This window comes from Colobus angolensis, unplaced genomic scaffold, assembly GCF_000951035.1.
Source record: "Colobus angolensis palliatus isolate OR3802 unplaced genomic scaffold, Cang.pa_1.0 Scaffold185, whole genome shotgun sequence".
Classification (NCBI taxonomy): domain Eukaryota; kingdom Metazoa; phylum Chordata; class Mammalia; order Primates; family Cercopithecidae; genus Colobus; species Colobus angolensis.
Window position 1 is genome coordinate 1,510,452 of NW_012114988.1, and position 27,209 is coordinate 1,537,660.

Here is a 27,209-nt window from a genome sequence, read left to right on the forward strand (position 1 = left end):
GGAGGCCGACAGACCTCTTCCCCACACCTTAGGTGACCAAAAATAAACTTGCAGTTTTGCTCCTACACTTGCCTACTCGCTGGTTCTTTTGTGCCCGCTCGGGTGGTCTTAGAAAAACAAATCACTAGTAATAGTAGAAAACTACATCAACATAATAAAGGCCATATATGAGAAGTCCATAGCTAACATAATTCTCCATGGTGAAAGACTAAGACTTTTCCTCTAAGACCAGGAACATGATGAAGATGCCCACCCTCACCACTTCTATTTGAAATAGTACTGGAAGTCCTAGCCAGAGCAGTTAGAAAAGAAAAAGAAGTGAAAGGCATTCAATATATTCCAGAAGTAAAATTACCTCTATTGTTGGACAACATGATTTTTATATGTAGAAAGCCCTAAAGATTACACAAACACACAAACAGACACACACATATAAATACAACACTGAATTCATAAATATTCATAATAAATAATTTATTATGAATATTTCATAATAATTCATAAGTGAATTCAGTGAAGTTGCAGGATACAAAATCAGCACACAAAAATCACTATTATTTCTATACACTAATAATATGTGGGGAAAAGAAAGAGAGATCAGACTATTACTGTGTCTATATAGAAAGAAGTAGACATAAGAGACTCCATTTTGTTCTGTATTTGAGATGCTGTTAATCTGGGACCCTACCCCCAACCCTGTCCTTGCAAGAGACATGTGCTGTGGTGACTCAAGGTTTAATGGATTTGGGGCTGTGCAAGGTGTGCTTTGTTAAACAAGAGCCTGAAGGCAGTATGCTTGTGAAAAGTCATCACCATTCTCTTAATCTCAAGTACCCAGGGACACATACACTGTCAAAGGTCGAAGGTCGCAGGGATCTCTGCCTAGGAAAGCTAGGTATTGTCCAAGGTTTCTCCCCATGTGATAGTCTGAAATACGGCCTCGTGGAGAGGGAAAGACCTGATCGCCCCCCAGCCTGACATCCATGAAGGGTCTGTGCTGAGGAGGATTAGTATAAAAGGAAAGAAGGCCTCCTGGCAGCTGAGATAGAGAAAAGCATCTGTCTCCTGCCCGTCCCTGGGCAATGGAACATCTTGGTGTAAAACCCGATTGTATGTTCTGTTTATTGAGATGGGAGAAAACCTCTTCAGGCTGAAGGTGGGACTTGCTAGCGGCAATGCTGCTCTTTATGCACTGAAAAGGTTTATGGAGATGTTTGCATATGCATATCAAGGCACAGCACTTTTCCTTAAACATTATTCATGTCACAGAGATCTTTATTCATATGTCTTACTGCTGACCTTCTCCCTACTATGATCCTATTATCCTGCTACTTCCCCTTTTCAGAGATGGTAAAGACAATGATCAATAAATACTGAGGGAACTCAGAGACTGGTGCCAACCTGGGTCCTCTGTATGCTGAGCGCAGGTCCCCTGGGCCCACTTTTTCTTTCTCTATACTTTGTCTCTGTGTCTCATTTCTTTTCTCAAGTCTCTTGTTCCACCTAACGAGAAACACCCACAGGTGTGGAGGGGCAGGCCACCCCTTCAATAATGAACAAGCCAAAAAGTAAAATAAGAAAATTCCATTTACAATAGCATCAAAAAGAATAAAATATTAGAAATAAACTTAACCAAGGAGGCAAGAGACTTGTTCACTGACAACTACACAATGTTGCTGAAAGAAATTAAAGAAGACAGAAATAAATGGAAAGACAACCTATGTTCATGAATTGGAAAACCTAATATTGTTTAGAACATCAATACTACCCAAGTAATCTACAGATTGAATGCAAGCTTTATCAAAATCCCAATGGTGTTTTTTTCCCAGAAATAGAGAATTTTATTCTAAAATTTATATGGATTCTCGAAGGAACCTTGAAGAGCCAAAACAATCTTGTAAAAGAACAACAGTTGGAAGTGTCATACTTCCTGGTTTCAAAAGTTATTAAAGAGAGAGAGTAATCCAAACAGTGTGGGCCTAGTATTTATGCCAGACACACACACAGGGAAACAGATTAGAAAGCCCCCAAATAAACCTTTGCGTATATGGTCAAATGATTTTTGACACGGGTGTCAACACCATTCAATGGTGGAAAGGACAGTCTTTTGAACAAATGATACTGGGAAAATTAGATATCCACATGTATTAGTAAAAGAATGAAACTAGGCTGGGCACAGTGGCTCACACCTGTAATCCCAGCACTTTGGAAGGCCAAGGCGGGCAGATCACAAGGTCAGGAGATCGAGACTATCCTGGCTAACACAGTGAAACCCTGTCTCTACTAAAAATACAAAAAATTAGCCGGGCGTGGTGGCGGGCGCCTATAGTCCCAGCTACTTGGGAGCTGAGGCAGGAGAATGGCATGAACCCAGGAGGTGGAGCTTGCAGTGAGCAGAGATGGTGCCACTGCACTCCAGCCTGGATGACAGAGCAAGACTCTGTCTCAGAAAAAAAAAAAAAAAAAGAATAAAGCTGGATCCTTAACTTACACCATAAACAAAAATTAGTTCAAAATGGATCAGCGATCTAAACATAAGAGCTAACACTATAAAACCCTTAAGAGAAAACATAGAAGAAAAGCTTCAGGACAATAGATTTGACAATCACTTCTTGGCAATGACACCGAGAACACAGGCAACAAAAGTAAACTTAGATAAACTGGACGACATTAACATGAAAACTTCTGTGTATCGAAGGATACACTCAACACAGCGAAAAGGCAACCTACAGAATGGAAGAAAATATTTACAAATCACATCTCTGAAAAGGGGTTAATATCCATGATATATAAAGAACCCCACAACTCAACAAAACCAAAATAACCCTATTAAAAATGTGCAAATGGACTTTCTCCAAAGAAGATACACAAATGGCCAACAAGCATATGAAAAGAATGCTCAAGATCACAAATCATTAAGAAATGCAAACCAAAACCACAAGGAGATACCACTTTGCACCCATTAGGATGGCTACTATAAAAACACAGAAAATAAATGTTGGCGAGGATGTGGAGATATTAAACCCTCGTGCACTGTGGCTGGGAATGCAAAATAGTGCAGTCACTGTGGAAACAATATTGTGGTTCCTCAAAAACTTAATAATAGAATTACCATATGATCTGGCAATGCCACTTCTGGGTATATATTCAAAAGAATTGAAAGTAGGGTCTCAAAGAGACATTTGTACAGTCATGTTCCTGGCAGCATTATTCACAGTAGCCAAAAGGTGAAAGCAACCCAGGTGTCCATGGACAGATAAAAGGATAAACAAAACGTGGTCCATCCAAACAATGGATGTTATTTAGCTTTTAAAAGAAAATGCCACAACATGGATGAACCATGAGAACATATGCTAGTGAAATAAAGCAGTCACAAAATACATATTGTGGCTGGGCAGGGTGGCTCACACCTGTAATCCCAGCACTTTGTGAGGCTGAGGTAGGAGGTTTACTTGAGCCCAGGCGTTAGAGGCCAGTCTGGAAACATAGTGAGACCTCGTTTCCAACTCTCCTACTTCCTAGTGGGGTGACCTTGCGCAAGTAATCTATTCCCTTGGGACCTCAGTTTCCTCATCTGTAAACAGGGATAATAACAGAATGGCCCTTATGGGTTTGTGGCGAAGAATAAATGGAACAGTATATATAAAAAACACTTAGAAGAATATTTTAGCTCAGTAACAGGTGTTAAAATGCTTATTATTATGCGTAGAAGGATGGGCTCTGCACTTAGAAAGCCCTGAGTTCAAGTCCCACCTCTGCTGCATTTCTGCTGTGCAACCTGGGACAAGTTTCTTTGCCTCTCTGAGGCTGCTTCCTATGCTGCAAAAATGAGTGTGATAAGCTCTACCTCAAAGGACTGAAAAAAGATACTATTTGGCAAAATTTTCAGTGTGGTAGGATAACGTTTTTGAAATTAACTGGGGTGTATGTGCGTGTGTGCTAAAAACACAGGGACTTGCCATGTTGCCCAGGCTGGAGTGCAGTAGTTATTTCCAGGCACCATCAAAGCATAATACAACCTTGAACCCCTGGGCTCTAGTGATCTTCCTGCCTCAGCCATCCCAGTGTCTGGGACGACAAGCACATGTGTGTATGGAATCATATTTCTTTTTACCTTTTGGTCCTTGGGCATCCCACGCCCCCACTGTGACCCGTCACTGCCTCAGGAAAGGGATGTAATGCAGAAACAGAACAAGCTGGGGTTTTCAAACGAAGAAAGATGTGAGGAAATGGCCAGGGCTCTGGTAAGACTGTGAGTCTGAGAGCAGAGGGAAAGAGGAAGTTTGTCGGCTTCCCTCCTGTCAGTAGGAGCCTTGCCCAGCTTCTCTGGGAGAGTCTTGAGGAATGGGCAAGTCCCCAAGAAGATGCTGGTTCGGGTGGTATCTCTGAGAGCTCCTCAGAATCAGTACAACCCTGAGAGAGGGAGGGGAGAGTTCTGAGAGCCCTGAGTAATGGAGTCTGTGACATTTCCCCCCAGTGCACCGAGGACTCGGAAGAACCTTGAGCTGAGATAGCAATGCATGCCCACTTGCTAGGCACTCATGACAGAGCAGTGGTTAGTCATTCTCGGGTCAACAACCCCGTTCCGGAAGTCCTCTTTTCCTGAAGCTCCTTGTCCCTGCACGGTCCCAGACAGCCTGACCACAAATCCCAGCCCTCTGTGCCCTTCATACGTGACCTTGGGCAGGCTCCTTAGTCTGTCTGTGCCACAACTTCCTCATCTGTAAAATGGGGAAAGGGATATCCCTACCTTGCAGGGTTGCTGAAAGGATTAAACGAGTTAATACACACAAAAGCGCAAAGAACAGTGCCTGGCACAAAGTAAACCCACAGTAATGCGAACGATAGCATCATCCTCTTAGCTCATCCACCATCTTTCTCCACTGTCCCTGGCAGTGACCCTACTGATTCCTCTGAGAAGCTCTCAACATCCCACAGTATCGCTTCCCTCTCCATGGCCAGAGTCCAGGCAAGAGATGGTAATAACTGTGATTGGCAGAATGGTTCCTCAAAGGTGTCCATGTCCTGATCCCTGGAACCCGTGAGTGTGCTGCTACCTTACATGGCAGAGGGATGGTGCAGATATGATAACGATGACTAATCTTGAAACAGGGAGGTTAACCTGGATTATCCAGAGGGGGCTAATCCAACCACGTGAGCCCTTAAAAACAAAGAGCTTTCTCTGGCTGGAGTTGGAGAGATGAGTCAGACGTCGGAGGTCAGAGAAATCTGAAGCATGAGAAAGACTGGGCCCATTGTTGCTGGTTTTGAAGATAAAGAGGCCATGAGCCATGTGGAATTGGGAGGCCTCTGAAGCTGAGGCTGGCCTCCAACCGACGGCCAGTGAGGACACAGAGGCCTCGGTTATATAGCAGCATCGAGCTAAATTCTTCCAACAAACTGAGTGAGGCTAGAAGCAGACAATGCCCTGGAGCCTCCAGCCAAGAGCCCAGGCGCCAACACTTTGATTTTGGCCTTCAGTGACCCGGGGCAGAGGAACCAGCTGAGTCCACCCAGACTTCTGACCTCCAGAACTGTGAGATAATAAATATTCATTGTTATAAATATAAAAATGAATACAATAACCAAAATGTACTGTAGTATGGACCACCTGCCAGACACTGTCCTGAGCACTTCATGGTAATTCAGTCTCGTGACACAGTTCCCCGCCATACACACACAGAAGTTGCAGCCGAGAATGGCTGGGCAACTTGCCTGGAACCCTACAACTCAGAGGGCAGAGCCAGGAATACAGGCAAGAGGCCTAGCACTGAGTTCATGCTCTTGACCACCCTGTTCTAGAGCCGCCCTGCTGCTCTTTGTCCACCCATTCTCCCTACGCTTGTCAGTGTTCTCTTCAAAAGAACAATTAATTTCTCTCCGGCTCAAAGCCTTTTGAGGAGGGGGTTCCATTTTCGCAGCAAGTTAAACATGAAACACTCAGCCTAGCTTAGGTGGACTTTTTGCACGTGAGTGGCAGGGCCATCCAGCCCTCATCATGCCATGCCAAGTGCTTCACGCAACACCTCCAGATCTTTGCATGCACTGTTTCTTACACCTGGCAGGGAGAGGGGGGCCCTTTCTCGCCTGCCATACCTGGCAAAACCAGGCTTTCTCTTGTAAGAGGCAGTTCCCGCTTGGTCGGCTCTGAGGAGCTCTCCCCAACACCGAGACAGGGTCCTCTATGCAGGCCCCAGCGCACATCTTCCCAGGAAAACACCTGCAGCCTGGGTCGACCTTTCCTCTTTACCCCAATCCCACACTAGAGGGCGCCACCTCAGTTTGTTGCATCAATGAGGATCACAAGAAAAGTGATTTTCGCTGTTCGGCTTATAATCCTCACCTAGGAGTTCAAACTGTGGAATTTCCCACTACCGATTATCTTAATTGACTCACAAGGAATTTCAGATATTTAGATTTTTAGATGTTCCCTAAAGCCAAATTTGCAACCAAACAATGAAGCATCTTTGTCTAGAAGCATTGCATCAGACAGCCCAAGTCTGAAACTCAGCCCCACCGTCCCCGATTAGATGTGTGATTTGGGGCAAGTTATTTAACCTTTCTGAGCCCCATTTCCACATCTTTACATGAGGATAATAACGATAGCAGTAGTTCTTGCCTGATAGGGCTGTTTGAGGATGAAGCTCTATAACACATACACAGCATATACATAGAACATATATAAAACCACATGAGATGCCTCATAAGTAGCCTACACATGGGGGTGTGGCTGTTTGTATTATCTGTGCTAGTCAAAAGAACCTTGAGCTGAGACAGCAATGTGTCTCAAAAGATTATGATCTTCTACCTCACACTCATTAGGATGGCTACCGTAAAAACAACAAACCCCAGAAAATACCAAGTGCTGGCAAGGATGTGGAGAGACTGGAGCCCTTATGCAGTGTTGCTGGGAAAGCGAAATTGCGCAGCCACTGTGGAAAGCGGTATGGCAGTTCCTCAAAACATTAAAAATAGAACTGTCATCTGATCCGGCGGTTCTGCTTCCCTTCTGGGTATGGACCTGAAAGAATTGAAAGCAGGGGCTTGAAGAGATATCTGGTGATGGCTCACACCTATAATCCTAGCACTTTGGAAGGCCGAGGAGGGCGGATCACCTGAGGTCAGGAGTTCGGGAATAGCCTGGCCAACATGGTGAAACCCTGTCTCTACTAAAAATACAAAAAAATTAGCTGGGCGTGGTGGCGCATGCCTGTAGTCCCAGCTGCTCAGGAGGCTGAGGTAGGAGAATCACTTGAACCTGGGTGGCAGAGGTTGGCAGCGAGCTGAGATTGTGCCACTGCACTCCATCCTGGGCAACAGAGCGAGACTCTGACTCCATTAAAAAGAGAGAGAGAGAGACAGAGAGAGACCTTTACAGTCATGTTTATAGCAGCATTATTCACATCAGCCAAAAGCTGGAGGCAACCCAAGGGTCCATTGACAGATGAATGGATCAACAAAATATAGCATAGACATGCAGCAGCCACTATTCAGCCTTAAAAAGGAAGGGAACTCTGACACATGCTGCGACAGAGGAACCTTAAGAACATTGTGCCAAGTGAAATAAGCCAGTCGCAAAAGACACGTACCATACAATTCAACGTCTATGAGGAACCTGCAACAGGCAAATTCAGAGACAGACAGTACTTTCTGTCAGAAAGATGGTGGCTGCCAGGGCCTGGGGGGCTGGGAGGGAAGGAGAATTCTTCCTCAGTAGGAACAGAGTTTCAGTTTTGCAAGATGAAGAGAGCTCCTGCAGATGGATGGTGGTGGCAGAGCAACAATGTGAGGCCAGGTGCGGTGGCCTGCACCTGTAATCCCAGCACTTTGGGAGACTGAGGCAGGTGGATCACCTGAGGTAGGGAGTTCGAGACGAGCCTGGTCAATGTGGCAAAACCCCGTCTGTACCAGAAATACAAAAATTAGCCAGGCGTGGTGGCGCATGCCTGTAATCCCAGCTACTCAGGAGGCTGAGGCACGAGAATCACTTAAATCTGGGAGGCAGAGGCTGCAGTGAGCCAAGATTGTGCCACAGCGCTCCAACCTGGGTGACGGAGCGAGTGAGACTCTGTCTCCCCACGCACCCCCCCCACCAAAAAAAAAATGTGAATGCAATTAATGCCACTGAACTGTACATTTAAAATGGTGAAGATGTAAATTTTACATTACGTGTATTTAATAAAAAGAGAGATGATGATCTAGTCCTTTTCTTGGAACTTCTTCCTCTTGCAAGGCCTCCATGTGCTGAAGGGAAAGCAGGCCCATGCATTGCTGTGTTGGGAACTGACCAGTGATGTCAGGGGAGAGAAAAGTTCCCTGAGGACTGGCGAGATCAGACGAGGCACATCACAGAGCACAGAACGCCTGGTGGGGAGCCGGGGCTGAGTGTGTGAGCACAGCTGAGGCGGGATGGTGAATGGGCGCATCCTGATGAGACAGCAGACAGCTGGACATCCCCCAGGCCTGCTACTTTTGGTGGATTTCATCACAGGACCAGGGAGGGGTGAGCATCTTTATCCAGGTCCATGTCCACCTGTTACCTTCTCTCTCAAAACTTGAGGGGTTCACACATACCATGGGAAATGTGAATTAAAATGCCACGGATACCATGTTTCGCCTCTTAGATAAGCAGAAACTTGTCAGGTAGGTCACATGCTCCACTGGGGAGAGGAAGGGGTGCCCCCACTGCTGGTGGGGAACTGACCCTGTAAGCCTTCACTGGAGGGCAGTGTGGCGATGCCATCAGAGCTGCAGCCATACATGCCCTTTGACATGGCACATGGGCTCGCGTGTCCGTGAAATGATGGGTAAAAGGTATTCAGTGCAGCACTATTTAATAATAATAAAAAAGGCTCTTATAGTTCTTATAGGCAGCCCAGAAATGGCAGGTGCCAGGCAAAGGGACACGACTCATTGGGTTGGATGGTTCTGTTGTGTTTGTTAGATCACTCCTGTGCCCTGACCCTCTGATCCCATATGAGAAGGGGCTGATGTGCTATAGAGAACATTTCCCCTAGAGAGAAAGGAGTCAATTAGCAAGATGCTATCCACAAACGGCAGAGCAGCAGGCATGAGCATTTCACCTGCATCCCCCTGCAGTTTCTGTCCTTTGCTTTTCTCCATGATCTTCATCCTCCTAGCCACGGCAGTGCATTGACTTGGGCTGCCCTGCAAGTCAATTGTAAAGGGAATCCTGAAACCTCCTCGGTACAGGGCAGGGCAGGGCGAGGTCCTAAGGAGAAGATCAGCTCTCCACTCTTCTTTTTTTTTTTGTAAGACACAGTCTCGCTGTGTCGCCCAGGCTGGAGTGCAGTGGCACAATCTCATCTCACTGCAATCTCCCAGGTTCAAGCAATTCTCCTGCCTCAGCCTCTCAAGTAGCTGGGATTACAGGCGTGCACCACCATACCCGGCTAATTTTTGTATTTTTAGTAGAGATGGGGTTCCACCGTGATGGCCAGGCTGGTCTCAAACTCCTGACCTCAAGTGATCTGCCCGCCTCAGCCTCCCGAAGTGCTGGAATTACAGGCCTGAGCCACCGTGCCTAGCCAGCTTTCCATTCTTTAACTTTTGCTTCTCTTTTCCTCAAAACAAAGTATATCGAAACAGTACACATACACACACACACACAAACAAAAAGAGTGAACAGGAGCTCCCCTGGCATCAGAAGAGGAGAAGCTGGAGTCCCTGGAGATGGAGCAGTGAGAGGGAGGGCAGCGTTAAGGCAGGGCTCTCAAGGTTCGGTCCTGGAAGCATCTCCGTGGGGACCCTCACCAGAACCTGCAGAGCAGAGAAATGGACAGATTCCCAACCTCGCCTAACCCCACTGCGTCAGAAAGCCTTGGGATTCATGTTTAACAATCACACTCATGCACATGAAAAACCCAGCAACCATTGGCTTGTGACATTGCTGCATTCTGGAAGAATTAAGTCCCTTTCTTATCAGTGTTCAAGTAACAGCCACATTCAACTATAAACATCACAGTTCAAAAACCACATCAAGTTATACAGATTATAACCAGAAGGTTTAGCTCTGAAATGAGCGAGGCTGGTGGCCGAGGTATTCCAGCACTGTCCATTGCAGGTGGGGGTGGGGGCAGATTCTGAAAGGAGCTCCTGATTTCTGCACAAGGCAGCCAGGGAGCCCATTTCAATGGGCAGGTCTTCCACTTGCTGAAAATCCGTCAGTGGCATCTTCCCATTGTTTTTCAGATAAAGACCAACATTCTTACGGTGGCAGAAAGGAGTCCTGCCCGCCTTTAGCTCTCCCCCTTCCCACTCTGACCTCCATACACACTGGTTTTCTTTCAGTTCATCAGGCTCGCCATATGCTCTTCCACCCCAGGGCCTTTGCACACACTGTTCCTTCTCCCTTTGTCTAGTTGAGTCCTTCTCATGCTCCATATTCCTTTCCTTTAGAGCCCTGACATAAACTTGAAACCATCCAGGCTCTGCAGATCCTCTGACCTACGTCTCTCCCCTAGCAGCTTCCTGATTGCAGGACCATGTGAGTATCCCCAGGCTTACCTCTGTGCTGGGGCTCCAGGCAAATGTCTGTGGAATGAATGAGTGATAATAACGGCAAAAACCAGGCTGGCTAAAACAGGCTTCCTATTGCCATTAGGAAACCAAACTCCTTTCATGATACAGAAAAAAAAAGTCTGGAGGGCAAAACTCTACAAATATCGATGTTGATTGTCTCTGAGTCATATGATTACAAGTGATTTTTATTTTCTTCTTTACAGTTTGCTTTCTCCCAATTTTTTTAAAAGCAATAGGTACATAATTACCTTCCATTATCAGAATATGTGAACAATGTCAGATTATAATATCAATAAGCAAAAAAAAAGTCAGCTTTGCAAATGAATACATTAATAAATCTTTAGAAGGATAGCTCCCTATTCTTTAGGATTTATCCAAGTAAATAAAACAATCTTCTCTCTTTGTTAGGTGTAAATGCTGGGTAATTTCACAGCTGATTTTTTTTTTTAAGATTCCTGAACTTTATTTAGTGAAATGACTTCTAACAGCACAAATAAGACAAATGATAAATTGACTGTTGAATTATTACTCAGGGTGGCTTATAGCTGATCAAGCATGATTCTCGGCTTAATCAGAAAGGCCCAGTGAAGGCAGAAGAGGGGCAATTTTCGCCTTGTCTTATAAAATATTTTCTGAAAAATACGGACACACCTGTAGGTTTCAGTTCTTCAAAACAGACCTGTGTCCCCCACACCCCTTCTTAAAGCAAATCTCCTCTCCCAAATCGATTTAAGCTTTGGGAAGAGGATTTGTCTAAGAGAAGATATAAAAGCCCATTAAAAGTCTATTCACAAAGCATTTGGCAACTCATGTATCATCTGTTCTCTCGGGAGTCAGTACAAGCTCATGCTTCTGGAAATGCAACTGATTCCTTCATAAATCAATGGAACTGTTGCTGACAATGGTGGCTTACTTTTTAAACTAAGGCCAAGGAGCAGTAAGCAGTCAATTATTTTTATACAATCAATGCTACTCAATTTCTGTCTATATATATAATAATTGTCCTCATTAGTTCCCGTTTCCAAATAGCTTGTTAGTATCAGTGGATACCCGCCTTACCCCTGTGAACAAAAATTCTCTGTCTCCACTTTACGCGACCATAATAATGATTGTGGTGTCATCTACTTCGTACCATATGCCAGGTACTTTATATGCATTTTCTTTTTTTTTTTTGAGGCGGAGTCTCACTCTGTCGCCCGGACTGGAGTGCAGTGGCCGGATCTCAGCTCACTGCAAGCTCCGCCTCCTGGGTTTACACCATTCTCCTGCCTCAGCCTCCAGAGTAGCTGGGACTACAGGCGCCCGCCACCTCGCCCGGCTAGTTTTTGTATTTTTAGTAGAGACAGGGTTTCACCGTGTTAGCCAGGATGGCCTCGATCTCCTGACCTCGTGATCCGCCCGTCTCGGCCTCCCAAAGTGCTGAGATTACAGGCTTGAGCCACCGCGCCCGGCCACTTTATATGCATTTTCTCATTTAATCCCTACAGCCCTGTGAAATAAGTGGTTTATAGATGGAGAAAATGAGCTCAGCATGATTAAGTAGTTTGCTTGAAGTCACACAGCCAGAAAACAGTCTAAGAGATTCAAATCCAGGTCTACTTCCAAAGCCTGTGCTTTTAAAAATTACTACAGTTTTCTAATATCATAGTCCAGTTCAAAACAGGGATCACTGCCTCTACCTTGGCCACCCAAAAGGTAAAACTACCTTAAATTTATCCCTTGTTACGATACAGAAGAAATTACAGTTCTTTTTATTTGATTTTTCCACTTTGTACACTGAACAGTTTTCTGTGTCCTTGTAGAGAGACCATGTCACAGATGAGAATCTCAAGGGAAGGTATGTTGAGTTATTTTAAAATCGATTACGTTTATAACTCTTAGAAAACTAGAAATGCAAGGGGAATGTTCTCCATTTGATAAAGAACACCTATAAAAAAAAAAAACCCTACAGCTAATATAATATTTAATGATGAAAGACTGAATGCTTTTCCCTTAAAATCAGGAACAAGGCAAATATAAAGATTTATACTGCTCTCACCACTCTTATACAACAGAGTACTGGAAGTCCCAGCCAATGCAATATCTCAAGAAAATAAAATTAAAAGTGTACAGATCAAAAAGATAAAAATAAAACTGTTTTAATTTGCAGATGACATGGTAACATCCTAAGCAGGCAACAAAAAAACTTCTAGAAAGTTCAGTTAAGGTTGCAAGATACCATATAAGCATACAAAAATCAATTATGTTTCTATACACTGGCAATGAATAGGTGGCCACTGAAACTTAAAGTATAATACCATTTACCATCACAAACAAAAAAGGAGAAATTAAGTACTTAAGCATAAATCCAGCAAAACATGTACAGGATTTGTATGCTGAAAGCTACAAAGTATTCATGAAAGAAATCAAAGAAGACCTAAATCAACGCAGAAACATACCATGTTCATGGATTGAAAAACCACATAGTAAATATATAAATTCTTTCCACATCGATGTATAGATTAAACACAATTTCTATCAAAATCTCAGCAGGACATTTCATAGATACAGACAGACTTATTCTAAAATTTATATGGAAAGGAAAAGGAAGCAGAAGAGGTAAGACAATTTTTTGATTGCTACACACAAATCTATTAATACACACGTGATCTATAAAATGATACAAGGCCAGGCGCGGTGGCTCAAGCCTGTAATCCCAGCACTTTGGGAGGCCGAGACGGGTGGATCACGAGGTCAGGAGATCGAGACCATCCTGGTCTACACGGTGAAACCCCGTCTCTACTAAAAAAAAAAAATACAAAAAAAAAACTAGCCGGGCGAGATGGCGGGCGCCTGTAGTACCAGCTACGCAGGAGGCTGAGGCAGGAGAATGGCGTAAACCCGGGAGGCGGAGCTTGCAGTGAGCCGAGATCGCGCCACTGCACTCCAGCCTGGGTGACAGAGCGAGACTCCGTCTCAAAAAAAAAAAAAAAAAAAAAAAGATACAAAACTACACACATTGTCCTTCTCTCTCTCTCTGACACACATACACACACACACACACACACACACAGAGCATTTATGTCAATTTCCTGGTTTTGATATTGTTATAGTCACACATAGTATGCAACCATTGGAGGAAACTGGGTGAAAGGTAGGTGTGATCTCTACCTACTATTTTTGGAACTTCTTGTGAATCTCTAATTTCAAAATGAAGGGTTAAAAAATAGTGAGGTCTGAAAGCCATCTGCTTCTCACAGTTACAAAGAGATTCCATGGCATTTCTCTTTCCACTTCAGTATTTTAACCCCCTTCCATATTTAAACAGGCTCAAAGCCACCGTTTTTATTATTATTCTCCTTCTTTCAACTTCCTTGGTTGTCAGTGAGCTGAGGCTTTGGACCAAACCACAGCTAATTCAGAGAATGAAATGAAAGAATGCCCAGGCTAAGCCTGGGGCTTGGAGCTCCATGGCCTTCCCGGCCACTGAGAGGCCCACAGCAGTCCCACACGGGGTCTTGAAAGGGAGAGAGGCCTAGCCCAGAGCAGGCAAAGGCCAAAGCACCAGCTCTGTGCCCACCTTCTGAAACACACATCAGGCTGCTGGGGAGATGACCACAGGTGTGAGGTAGGAGGTGGCACTGGACTCCAGAGGTGGGGCTCAGACACTGGACCAGATTGAGGACTAGCTAAAACAGGGCCAAAGTGAAAGCAACTTTCAATCAGACCTGCCCACCAAAGTGCCACGTCAATGTACTGTTGCCATGGCAACACCCAAGCGTTATCTCCCCTTTCCATGGCATCCAATGATCCCAAAGTTATTATCCCTTCCCTGCATAAACCGGCCCTTAATCTGCATACAGTTAAAAGTGAGTATAAATATGACTGCAAAACTGCCCTGAGCTGCTGCTTTCTGTCCACAGGGTAGCCCGGCTCTGTAGGAGCAGCCACACAGCTGTAACACTGCTGCTTCAGTGAGTCTGTTTCCTTCTACTCCTGGCTTGCCCTTGAATTCTTTCCTGCGCAAAGCCAAGAATCCTCTCGGGATAAGCCCTACTTTGGGGCTCATCTGCTCTGCATCGGGTGGGACAGCGACAGATGTGTTCAGCAAAGGATGGGGCACATCCCGCTCTGCACAGCACTCAGCTTCACTCCTTATGCCAGCGAAATGGGGTACCCGCGGCAACTGGCTATTGGTAGCACACCAAGGAAAGGTATGGCTGCTTGCCCAAGGTTGTGGTGTACAAGAGACCAGAGTCCACATAATACTAAGGACTGTTGAAGGGGGAAGGAAGGGGTCAGGGAGCGGAGGGAAACAGGTGGGAAGACTTCTTACCTGTAAAACAAGATCTGAATCTTCATGCCTTCCAATTGTGGTACTTTTATTTAGGACAAAAAAGCCTTCTGCGCTCTTTAGATAGGCTTTCATCCTCTCTGTTTTCCCTGCATAAGGTTTTCAGAAAGAATTTTGTTAGAAAATGCAGGCCTCTAATTATTCAACAATGTCATACTTAGAATGAATGAAATAACCATAGAGTCATGTCCAAAGCGAGAAATCAGAAGAGGGGGGATTAGACAGATGAGTCAACAATGATGACAAGGACAATTCTGCAGCTTTTTAAGACGATCTCTTCTAACCATGATATCTAGCATAGAAAAGCCTGGTTCTAATCATCAAACAGAGGGCATTTCTTTTTTTTTTTTTTTTTTTTTTGAGACGGAGTCTCGCTCTGTCGCCCCGGCTGGAGTGCAGTGGCCGGACCTCAGCTCACTGCAAGCTCCGCCTCCCGGGTTCACGCCATTCTCCTGCCTCAGCCTCCCGAGTAGCTGGGACTACAGGCGCCCACCACCTCACCCGGCTAGTTTTTTGTATTTTTTAGTAGAGACGGGGTTTCACCGTGTTAGCCAGGATGGTCTCGATCTCCTGACCTCGTGATCCGCCCGTCTCGGCCTCCCAAAGTGCTGGGATTACAGGCTTGAGCCACCGCGCCCGGCCCAGAGGGCATTTCTTAAGTAACTCAGGAGACAAGCAAACAAAAGCTATAACAACCTGACAACAAATCTGAGTTTCACTGATGATTGCTCTCTACCTCCCATCAAGCTTAGTATGAGCTTAGTGATCTGACATACCAAGTATTCAGGTTCTGTGTTCCTAATCCAACCCTTACTAGCTCTGTGACCTCGGGTGAGTTACTTATTCTCTCTGTGATTCAGTTTCCTCATCTATAAAATGGGTGGGTTTTTTTTTTTTTTTTTTTTTTTTTTTTTTTTTTTGAGACGGAGTCTCGCTCTGTCGCCCCGGCTGGAGTGCAGTGGCCGGACCTCAGCTCACTGCAAGCTCCGCCTCCCGGGTTCATGCCATTCTCCTGCCTCAGCCTCCCGAGTAGCTGGGACTACAGGCGCCCACCACCTCACCCGGCTAGTTTTTTGTATTTTTTAGTAGAGACGGGGTTTCACCGTGTTAGCCAGGATGGTCTCGATCTCCTGACCTCGTGATCCGCCCGTCTCGGCCTCCCAAAGTGCTGGGATTACAGGCTTGAGCCACCGCGCCCGGCCCAGAGGGCATTTCTTAAGTAACTCAGGAGACAAGCAAACAAAAGCTATAACAACCTGACAACAAATCTGAGTTTCACTGATGATTGCTCTCTACCTCCCATCAAGCTTAGTATGAGCTTAGTGATCTGACATACCAAGTATTCAGGTTCTGTGTTCCTAATCCAACCCTTACTAGCTCTGTGACCTCGGGTGAGTTACTTATTCTCTCTGTGATTCAGTTTCCTCATCTATAAAATGGGTGGGTTTTTTTTTTTTTTTTTTTTTTTTCTGATACAGGGGCTCACTTTTTCATCCCAGCTATAGGGCAGTGAGCAATCTTGGCTCACCAAAGTCTCGATCTCCTGGGCTCAAGCAATCCTCCTGCCTCAGCCTCTCAAGTAGCTGGGATTACAGGTGCACACCACCACACATGGCTAATTTTTTGTAGAGACGGGGTATTGCCATGTTGCCCAGGCTAGTCTCAAACTCTTGAGCTCAAGCAATCCTCCCACCTTGGCCTCCCAAAGTGCTGGGATTACAGATGTGAGCCACCACACCCATCCTAAAATGGGTTTTGTGAGGATTAAATGCGCTAATACACGTGCAGTATCTAGAATGGTGCCTGGCACACACCGAACACTCATTTGTACTACTGTTATTAGTTGTCAACCTGGGCTTCTCAAACTCTGATCCAAGGAGCGCTAAACTTCCATAGAGTTTATTTGATTCGTTCATTCATATTTAGAGATGAAGTCCTGCTCTTTGGCCAGGCTGAGTGCAGTGGCACAATCACAGCTCACTGCAGCCTTGAACTCTTGGGCTCAATGATCCTCCTGCCTCAGCCTCCAGAGTAGCTAGGAATACAGGCATGCCACATGTCTGCTTTTAGAGTTTCTTAAAGAGTTATCGTTGGAGAGGCAGGCATTAGATGATGTTTTCCTTTTTAAATCGCTGCATTTCTTCATTTATTTAGTTAGGGGAAAAAAGATTACTTTTTTTTTTTTTGAGATGGAGTCTCGCTCTGTCCCCCAGGCTGGAGTGCAGTGGCGTGATCTCAGCTCACTGCAAGCTCCGCTTCCCGGGTTCACGCCATTCTCCCGCCTCAGCCTCTAGAATAGCTGGGACTACAGGCGCCCGCCACCATGCCCAGCTAATTTCTTTACGTATTTTTAGTAGAGACAGGGTTTCATCGTGTTAGCCAGGATGGTCTCTTATCTCCTGACCTCGTGATCCGCCCGCCTCGGCCTCCCAAAGTGCTGGGATTACAGGATTGAGCCACCGCGCCTGGCCGAAAAAAGATTACTTCTAAAGGCAAAATATCAAGATTATAGCTCAGCCATGTAATCAGGACCCTGTACAGTATTCCCCCCAGCATTTTACTATAAAAATGTCAACCATACAGAGAGGCTGAAAAAAGCAGATAGTGAGCTCCTATGTACCCACCACTAGATTCTACCATCAGCATCTTGCCATGTGTGCTTTATCATATATCTTTCCATCTATCCGTGTGTCCATCCATTTTATATTGTGGTGCATTTTGAAATAAGTTCTATACACATCTTTTAAGACAAACACTTCAGTGACTTCAGAAAGTTCTAAATGTTGACAGTAATTCATCTTGATCCTTGAATCTGATTTGAGATTATGTCTAAAGACGTAGGGTGAAAAAAAAAAAAAGATGCAGGGTGATATCCTCCACCTCAATGCCTTGTCAAAGAACAACAGTCTCTCTCTTTTCCTTTCAATGGAAAAGTTAGTGAAATGCCAAATTATTGGACTATGGATAAAAACAAAACTCAACTAGTTGTGGTGGTACGGACTCTCAGGGCTGGCTCTGCTTTTCATCATCATCTCTGTCATCATTTATGGAGTCCTGAATAAGTGCCAGGCACTTTTCCTTGAATATACTCTTTTCATCCTCAGAGAAATCCTGCAAGGTAGGTGTCACTATTGTCCCTACTTTACAGACAAGGAGACTGAGATGCAGAGAGGTTAAGGTCCCCTAGCATTCGGGCAGGGAGACAGACACTGCATGTCACCACTATATAATCCTCAGGCAGCTCAACTTTTCACACCTCCATCGCTGCTGGGTGGGGAGGGGATGGGATGGGGGAGCAGAGAGAGTGACTGAGTGGGGGGAGGGAGAGGTGTTACTTGGGACACTGAGGTTGTCATTGTTTTGTTGACACTTGGGACATGAAATAACAGATAGCCCTTAACACCAGAATTCTATCCTCTGCGAAAGAGAAAAGACCCTTGGGAGTAAGAGAAATAAAACAAACCAGATAGTTTGTAAATTCTGAAGCCTATGAGAAATCCTCAGAAATATTAATACTTTCGTATAATGAGAATTTTATTTTTAAGTCTGCTGTCTTTAATAGGGATAAAAAGACATTTCTTTTTCCAAAAGAACCATGCCCTGTTGCCCTCAAATTGCCTGAGTTATTAATCTTCAATCATAGAGGACTACATTATCAAGTGCCACATTCAAAATTAAAGTAAAACTAATCTAAAGTCAACTTTCGAGAAATGTCTCTTTTGTGGGAAAGCCACAGGAAATGCCTCCAGAGTAAAACCCCAAATCTGAATGACTGGCTTTTTTTTTTTAGCTTTTCCCCTAGATGTTTCCATAGTTGGTGCCTTGTAGTAGCTACCTGACCACCCCAGCTAAAGGCGTCATCAGTCACTTCGTTGTGTAGCTAGCATGTGTCACTCTGTGGCTCCTTCCTTGAGCTTATCATTCTCTGTCATTTTTTGTTCTTTACTTAGCTACATGTTTACTGTTTCCCTTTCACTGAGATATGTCCCAAGAGAGCCGGAACTATGTTGTTTTAAACTCAATTACCCACAAGTTTCCTGTGTTTGTACCCATCTTCAGAGCAAAGACACTGACAGATTTTGTTCCTGACAATCTTTCCAAGGACATCTGCAGGGCAAATATCCTGAGAGGATAGGGATAGTGTCCCCATCCAGGGAAGAGTGCAGACTTTTTTATGATAAAAATGTCATCTCCGGCCAGGCATGGTGGTTCACGACTGTAATCACAGCACTTTGGGAGGCCCAGGCAGACCTGAGGTCAGGAGTTTGAGACCAGCCTGGCCAACATGGTGAAACCCTGTCTCTACTAAAAACGCAAAAAAATTAGCCAGGTATGGTGGCATGCACCTGTAGCCCCACGTACTTGGAAGTCTGCGGCAGGAGAATCACTTGAACCCAGGCAGCAGAGGTTGCAGTGAGCTGAGACTGTGCCACTGCACTCTAGCTTGGGCGAGAGAGCAAGACTCCGTCTCAATTAAAAAAAAAAAATGTCATCTCCTTCCAGGGCAAAGATTGGGCACTGGCTAGCAATCCCTTTTAAAAGACTGGAGTTTCCTGAGCTTGGGGTTCCTTAGCTGGGACACAGACTCGCAGTGTGTACAGCATCCACCTGGGCTGTCCTGTCTCACCCCAGGGAACTTGCAGGGCAAGGGGAACCAATGCAAACATGAAGCTCACAGTGCCTGCTGTGCTGTGAGTAGTAACATCCTTTGTCTCTGGTCCTGGAGTCTCTGGTCTTCTGCTAGCATCATTAAGCAGTGGCAGCCTAACTTAGCTTGCAGGTAGTGTAAGAATCTCAGACCCTTTGTGGTTCCTCACAGTTCTGTTCATTACTCCAACTCTGGCCCCCAGAGCTGCCAGGCCTGACACATAGTGGTACTCAGTAAATCATGAATGAATGAAAATACAAAATAATGCTTAAAAGTAAGTCAGGGTAGCCTAAGAACCTCTGACAGTAACTACCTTTCATTTTCCCCTTCAGTATTTATCCTAGATGACATTTTGGAAAAAAAAAAAAAAAGAGTGTATTTCTTTAACTGAATGGGTTGGGCCATATTTCCCCACTTTGATCTTGCCCTGTGCAGTCACTTTCCTACCTGAAAACACTGTAGAAAGTGATTAGATGCGTTAAACTCTGTAAATTAGTTCTATGACACAGGGCACCGACCATGGAAAAGAGCAAAAGAGCTTCAGTCATCTGCACTCCCTGCTTAGGGGTCAAAAGTGAGACAGAGAAGCAAAATTTCTATTGCGGTGTTACCAGATCTTAAGTGGCCTGGGAGCCCTAGAAATTCCTCAGTGTTGTATTTGGGAAGGGAGAGGTTAGGCAAGGGGGGGAGTCTCTCTGACCGCTGGGTGGGTGTCGTTCGTAAGTCAGGGACAGCGGGGATGCCCATCCTAATCCCAGCTGTACCCGCCAGTACTTCCCAGAGTGGCATGGCTGGTGCCAAGGAGGGGTCTAAGGCCCCTGGGGGCTTTCTCTGCGGGCGGGGATGGGGCTGCACCTGGAAAGGCGGGGTTGGTGTTGAGGCACCTACTGGGGTGCTCCTAGGGACCGGAGCCTGGATCTGGGAGGATGGGGACGGGGAGCCACCCCTCCTCCCAGATCTAGTCCTCGCGGGACCGCCCCTTCCGGTCCCCGGTCTCGGCCCGCCGCCCCTTCCCGCACCGCACTTACCTGGCGGGAGGAGGAAGCCCGCGCTCTGACCTCCGCCGAGAGCCCTGCCAGCTCGGGAGGCGTCGGGCCTGCTCCCGGGCGAGGCCTCCCGGCCGCGCTCCCGCGGAGTCTCCAGCCGACACCCGGCGCCCCGCGCGCCCGCCCGGCCTGTGTACGCGCGTGGCCATGGCAACGCAGCCGGGCGCCGCGGGGCCCGGCCTAACAGGTAGGGGCGTGGCCTGCGCGGCAGAGGGGGCGTGGGACTGCGCAGGGAACGCCCACCGGGTTACCGCCTGCTGACTACTCCAGGCCCCACGAGCCTGCCCCATTTCACAGATGGGAAAGCGGAGGCTCATAGGTCACATAAGTGGTCCAAGGTTTTACAGAGAGGAAGGAGCACGAAGGAGATTTGATTCAAGAATCCTTTCCATTACCCCTCGCTCTAAGCTGGATGCATTGAGGGAGGGTGGGGGGCGATAGGGAGAGGTAGGAGATTGATGGAGCTGAACTCATGAGACCCTTGGAGGTTAGTATGCCCACTGCCCTACCCAAATCTCTAGTCCTTTCCTTTACAGACCAGAAAATAGAGTAAGAAGAGGGGACCTCTGGGAGTGGGGTGGGGATTGGGAAAGGGATAGGGTGGAGTGAACAATTTTGAAAGAATGAGGATTTCTTCCATGTGCTAGGGAAAAAAATTTCCAAACTCACAATCCTGCTGCTCCTGCTCCTCCCTGTTAAGAGTGACATTTATTCATTCTTTTGCCCTTTCTCTATCTCTGCAAACATCTTCTGAGGCCTATGAGTGTCACATGCTGGTCCCAGAATACACGTGGAATACTTACTGCCCTTAAGAAGCCCCTTGTCAGTCGGCATGGGACTCGGGGGATGGAGTGTGTTGAGAAGATGTGTAAATCCTGTCTCCCACCATCTCCCACTTCTGCTTGGGGGCAGAACAACCTTGCTGACTTTACCTAGAGAGTGATTCCTCTCAGTGTCAGGAAATGGCTGACCAGGTACCTCAAGAAAAACTCTAAACATTTTTCTAAGAGAGGTGAACTATGGCACACTCTACCCTGGTGATTCGGTTTGGCTCTGTGTCCCCATCCAGATCTCGTCTCGAATTAAAATCCCCACGTGTTGGAAGAGGGGCCTGGTGGGAGGTGATTGAATCATGGGGGCAGACTTCCTGCTTGCTTTTCTCGTGATAGCGAGTGAGTTCTCACGAGATCTGATGGTTTAAAAGTGTGGCACTTCCCCCTTTGCTCGCTCGCTCTCTCTCTCTTTCCTGCTACACCATGTTACAACATGCTAGCTTCCTTGCTTCCCTTTGGCCTTCCACCATAACTGTAAGTTTCCTGAGGCCTCCCTAGCAGTGCAGAACTGTGAGTCAATTAAACCTCTTTTCTTTGTAAATTATTCACTCTCAGGGAATTGCTTTATAGCAGTGTGAGAACAGACTAATACACCTAGTCAATAGGAAGAGGATCTGAGAGAAATCATGGACATCGATTTGGGGTGGAATATATGGTGAAGATGCTCAAACATGCCTGGAGGCTTTTAGAAATGTGGACTTCTGGGCACAGACCCCAGAGATTCTGATTTAGCAGGCCTGGGACATAATCCAGGAATGTACATTTGCAACAAGCTTGACAAAACCCTGATTTACACAGTTGAACTGCAGAGACCTCTCCTGGAACCTGTCCCTACAAATCTCTTCCAGGCCCTCAGTCTGGAAGGTTCTGCGTGGATCAGTTTCCTATAACCAGAAAGAGTCTAGGCATAAAATGCTAGGAGTGACCACAAGGGCTGGGACCCGAGTGATAGCTTCACAGGAACAGAGAGGGTCAGGCCCAGCTCCCCACACGTTTCTGCCTCAGAGCCTTTGGTCTTGCCCATTTCTCTGCCTGGAATGCACTTCCCCCCAGGAGTCTCGTTTGCTTTCTTTACTTTAGCTTTTTACTCACATATCATCTTTTCTAAAATTGGTTTGTTGAAAAAATAAAACAACCACCACGAAATCTAATAACAAAGCAAATAAAAACAACAAGAACAACAAAAGCAAATGAAAATAAGAACAACAAAAGCACATCCAAACAAAATAAAAACCTCAACACTCTCTCCCTCTTCCCTTCTTTTTGCCATTTGCTATAGTTGGAATATTTGACCCCTCCAAATCTCATGTTGAAATTTGCTCCTCAGTGTTGGAGGTGGGGCCTGGTGGGAGGTGCTTGGGTCACGGGGGTGAATCCCTCATGGATGGCTTAGTGCTGTTTTTGTAGGGTGCATGAGTTCTCACTCTATCAGTTCCCTAAAGACCTGACTGTTAGAAAGAACCTGGCACCTCCCCCTCGCTCACAGTCACTTCCTCTCTCATCATGTGATCTCTGCACATGCAGGCTCTACTTTCTGCCAGGAGTGGAAGCAGCCTGAGACCCTCACCAGAGGCAGATGCTGGCACCCCTCACCAGAGGCAGATGCTGGCACCATGCTTCTTGTACAGTCTGCAGAACCGTGAGCCAAATAAACCTCTTTTCTGGATAAATTACCCAGCCTCAGATATTACTTGATAGCAACACAAATGGACTAAGATATCACTTATCATCAATTTACATACTATTTCTTTTATTTATTTATGTGATTTATTGTGTCTCCCTCCCTGACCCCTGGTAGAATCTAAACTCCATGAAGGCAGGGATTTTTTTTTTCCTGTTTTGTTCACTGCTGTGCCACCAGTCCCTAGAACAATGTCTGAATGAATAAATACTCAGGGGGAAGCCCCTGCCACCCTTCTGAAGCCTGGCCTCCTGTCCTCTGAGGACTGCTGGGCTGACCTGTCCTCATCCCAGGATGTCAGCTTCTCTAGTCCCTTGCCCAGGCCTGAACACCACCTCCACCCTTACCACTACCCCTTCGTGCTTATCTTTGGTCAAACTCTTGTCATTAACATGAACCCAGGACACAAACTTGCTCACTATCAGACAGACCCCAGTGAAACCCAGGCTGGCCATGAACTGGAACAGCCCATGCCCCTCACCAGGCTTTGAGAGATCATCTGTTGCTGTTAGCTGGTATCTCAATGGAAAACAAAAATTCCTAAACTGAGAGCAAAGCTAACACTCAGAATCAGTGGAGCCGAAGTTGCCAAATCTCAATTGGATCCTCTGTCCCTCAGGATGCCACTCTTATCTCAAGGGTGTGCAAAATTCTTGAAACCCGTATCATCCATTTTCATCTTGAAAACAGAAAATCAAATACCCAGTAATGGTTTTATGATACAATTTCCTGGACTGAGTAAGAGAGTTGTACCTTGCAATTAAACAGTGATGCGACATTAAAAAGACGGTCCCTGAAAAAAAAAAATTGATGTTTCTAGATTATTTGTGCTTCTTGGCAGTGCCTTCAGTTAACCTTTTATTGAACTCTCAGTGACTACCAAGCCCATAGTGTAGGAAATAAGGCTCAGAGACAGGGAGAAATGTGCCCAAGGTCACACAGCTAGAAAATCTGGCAGGCTTTGAATCTAGATGAATGTGACAAGGAAGGTATTTCCCCTGGAGAACTACAGGTGACACCTGTCACAATCACAAGATGTCACTTACTCACACCTGCTTTCTCTCACTTCTGAGCAACCTGCACTCTTGTCTGTCCAAAGGTTCAGGCAGTGCCCAGGGCAGGGAGGGAAGGGGGCATAAGCCAAGAGGAGGCAGCTCAGGCCTGCCACCTACATTACCCGCTGACATTGGGCGCTGGGCTTCCTTCCTGCAGAAGTTCTGCCCCCAGAAAATCTCATTCCTTCCCAGCCACCTTCCCTGGGCTGTTCTTGCCTGGGGAGAGCGCAGCCCTGTGCTCCATACTCAGAGACCTGTGTGATGTTTCTCCTGCTGCCCTTGCATTCCAACTTGAAATGAACGCTGGCTTCAGGCCCCAGCCCTCGCCAGAAGAGGTGCGGAGGCTTCCTCAGCCTCTCTGGCATGAAAGACAGCCAGAGAAAGAGCAAGAACGAGAGAGTACAGAGTGCAGGAAATAGCCAAGCTGTTGCACAGGGTGACGGATGACAGAGAGCAGAGGGCCCACTAGAGACTCCAAGGCCCATTAGTAACCTGACCATATAAGCTTAGAAAGTACAGATTTTTATATACAGACCTACACACACAGACTCATAAAAATAATTTCAAACCGTGGAGAGAATAACTGGTAACCGAAACTTTCTGCAGCCATCTTTGCCGTTTCCCCTGGCAGAAAATGAGAAAACGTGCAGCTTCATCTCATGTCGACTCTTTCATGCTGGTTTGGAACATTTATTATCTTGCAAATCGGTGTTCAAAGTCAGTTCCCTTTGGTTCCTTGCGCTTTGCTGTGGGGGGTCTGTCTGTACCATCTGTTCAAAAACTGCAAAGTGTGCTGGCCCCACCTGTCCTGGGCCTGGTTTTTGTTGTATTTTGTTTGTGCCTCACTTCCCTCACCTGTAAAATGGGTATAACAACAGCACTGACTGAAAGGAGTAAATGGATTAAGATGTATGAAACAGTGGATCAGTGGCTGGTACAACTGAATGGCTCTATGAGTGTTTGCAATTATGGCCTGTTTTCTTTTTCTCTGATGTTGTGGGAAGAGAGCCCTAATCTCAACCCAGGTCACAAACACTCTGGAGAAACTTTGATTTGCATCGAGACTCAGTCCCACTCCAGAACAAACCCGATCTCTGGATGACTAGTCTCATATTATCTGGCTGGCTGCTCTGAGACCTTTCTAGATGTGGGTATGGATATAAGAGATAGGATGTGCTCCTTCCTCTAGTCACAACTAGAGGTGATTCTTGGGAGCCCAGTAGTCTCTATGGCGTGGCACCTGCTGGACAACTCCATAAATTCTACTTCCAGGCGTGTGGGCAAACCTCCACTATATTTTTGTGAGTGACAGTGAACCTTTATGAATGTGGTTAACAAATTCAGCTCATATTTATTAAGGCTAACAAGGTACCAATCACCATGTCATGCACAGTTTTATTTAATTCTTAGCCCAACTCATTATACAGAAGGAGAAATTGAGGCACAGAAAAGTCAAGTAACTTAACCAGTTACAAATCTTGCACGTAGTGGTTCTGGAATTCAAACTCTGACTGCCAGACTACAAAGTGCAAAGTGCTGTACTTTTTGTAAACTTTCTTTTTCCTATCTTTTTTTTTTTTAGATGGAGTCTCACTCTCGCTGTGTCCTTAGGCTGGAGTGCAGTGGTGCAATCTCAGCTCACTGCAACCTCCGCCTCCCAGGTTCAAGTGATTCTCCTGCCTCAGCCTTCTGAGTAGCTGGGACTACAGGCACACGCCACCACGCCTGGCTACTTTTGTGTTTTTAGTAGAGATGGGGTTTCACCATGTTGGCCAGGCTGGTCCCAATCTCCTGACCGAGTGATCCACCCGCCTCAGCCTCCCAAAGTGCTGGGATTAGAGGCATGAGCCACCGCACTCAGCCTTTTTGTAAACTTTTTATCGAAGATAATATACATATTGAAAATATACATTTTGTCTCAGGTCATAATTGCACTTTATAGCATTACAAATGGGCTGAGACACTATTTGAATTTTTACTAAGTGTACTCACCCACCTACCCAGAATCCAGATCAAGAAGCAAAACATCACCAGCACCCCTAGAAATCTCCCTGTGACCCCTTCCAGTCATTACCCACCCCCTGGGGTAGCTGCTATCCTGACTTCCAATCTTCCAATGTCATAGATTAGTTCTGGGTTTTTGTTTTTTTTTTAGACAGAAGTTTGCTCTTGTCACCCAGATTAGAGTGCCATGGCATGATCTTGGCTCACTGCAACCTCTGCCTCCTGGGTTCAAGTAATTCTCCTGCCTCCGCCTCGCAAGTAGCTGGGATTACAGGCACCTGCTACCATACCCAGCTCATTTTTGTATTTTTAGTAGAAGTGGGGTTTCGCCATGTTGGTCAGGAGGTCGAACTTCTGACCTCAGGTTATCCACCTGCCTCACCTCCCACAGTGCTGAGATTATAGGCATGAGCCACTGCACCTGGCCAGTTCTGTTTGTTCTTGAACTTTATGTGAATGGGATCCTACAAATTCCATCTTCTGTCTGGTTTCTTTTGCTCAACATTGTATTTGGGAGATTCAAGCATGTCTTTTCAAGTAGCTGTGGTTCATTCATTCTCATTGCTCTGTTGTATTCCCTTGTATTGGTTATCAACTGCTGCTTAACAAACTACCACAAACTTAGCAGCTCAAAACAACCCACATTTACCATCTCACAGTTTCTATGGGTCAGGAATTGGGCAGGGCACAGCAGGGTCCTGTGCTTCAGGGTCTCACAGGCTGCAATCAAGGAGTTGGCCAGGGCTGGGGTCTCATCTGAGGCTCAACCAGGGATAAATCTGCATCTGCTTTCTTTTCTTTTCTTTCTTCTTTTTTGAGACAGGGTCTTATTCTGTCACCCTGGCTGGAGTGCAGTGGCATGATCCTGGCTCACTGCAACCTCTGCCTCCCAGGTTCAAGTGATTCTTCTGCCTCAGCCTCCCAAGTAGCTGGGACTACAGACGAGTGCCACTACGCCTGGCTAATTTTTGTATTTTTGATAGAGACGGGGCTTCACCATATTGGCCAGGCTGGTCTCGATCTCCTGACCTTGTGATCCACGGCCCTCCCCCCACCCACCTTGGCCT

The 27,209-nt window shown here is 46.0% G+C and overlaps 1 protein-coding gene across 1 annotated transcript in view; it reads right to left on the bottom strand.

Annotated features, from left to right (window-relative positions):
* Positions 1-21,403, bottom strand: part of LOC105510268 (forkhead-associated domain-containing protein 1-like) — an 80,962-nt gene extending 59,559 nt beyond the window's left edge. Inside the window, exons 1-3 of the mRNA XM_011939950.1 lie at positions 21,373-21,403; positions 20,552-20,749; positions 14,858-14,964 (exon numbers count right to left, since the gene is read on the bottom strand). Coding sequence (XP_011795340.1) covers positions 14,858-14,964; positions 20,552-20,749; positions 21,373-21,403 — 336 coding nt within the window. The remainder of the gene's footprint in view (positions 1-14,857; positions 14,965-20,551; positions 20,750-21,372) is intronic.
* Positions 21,404-27,209: the final 5,806 nt, after the last annotated feature.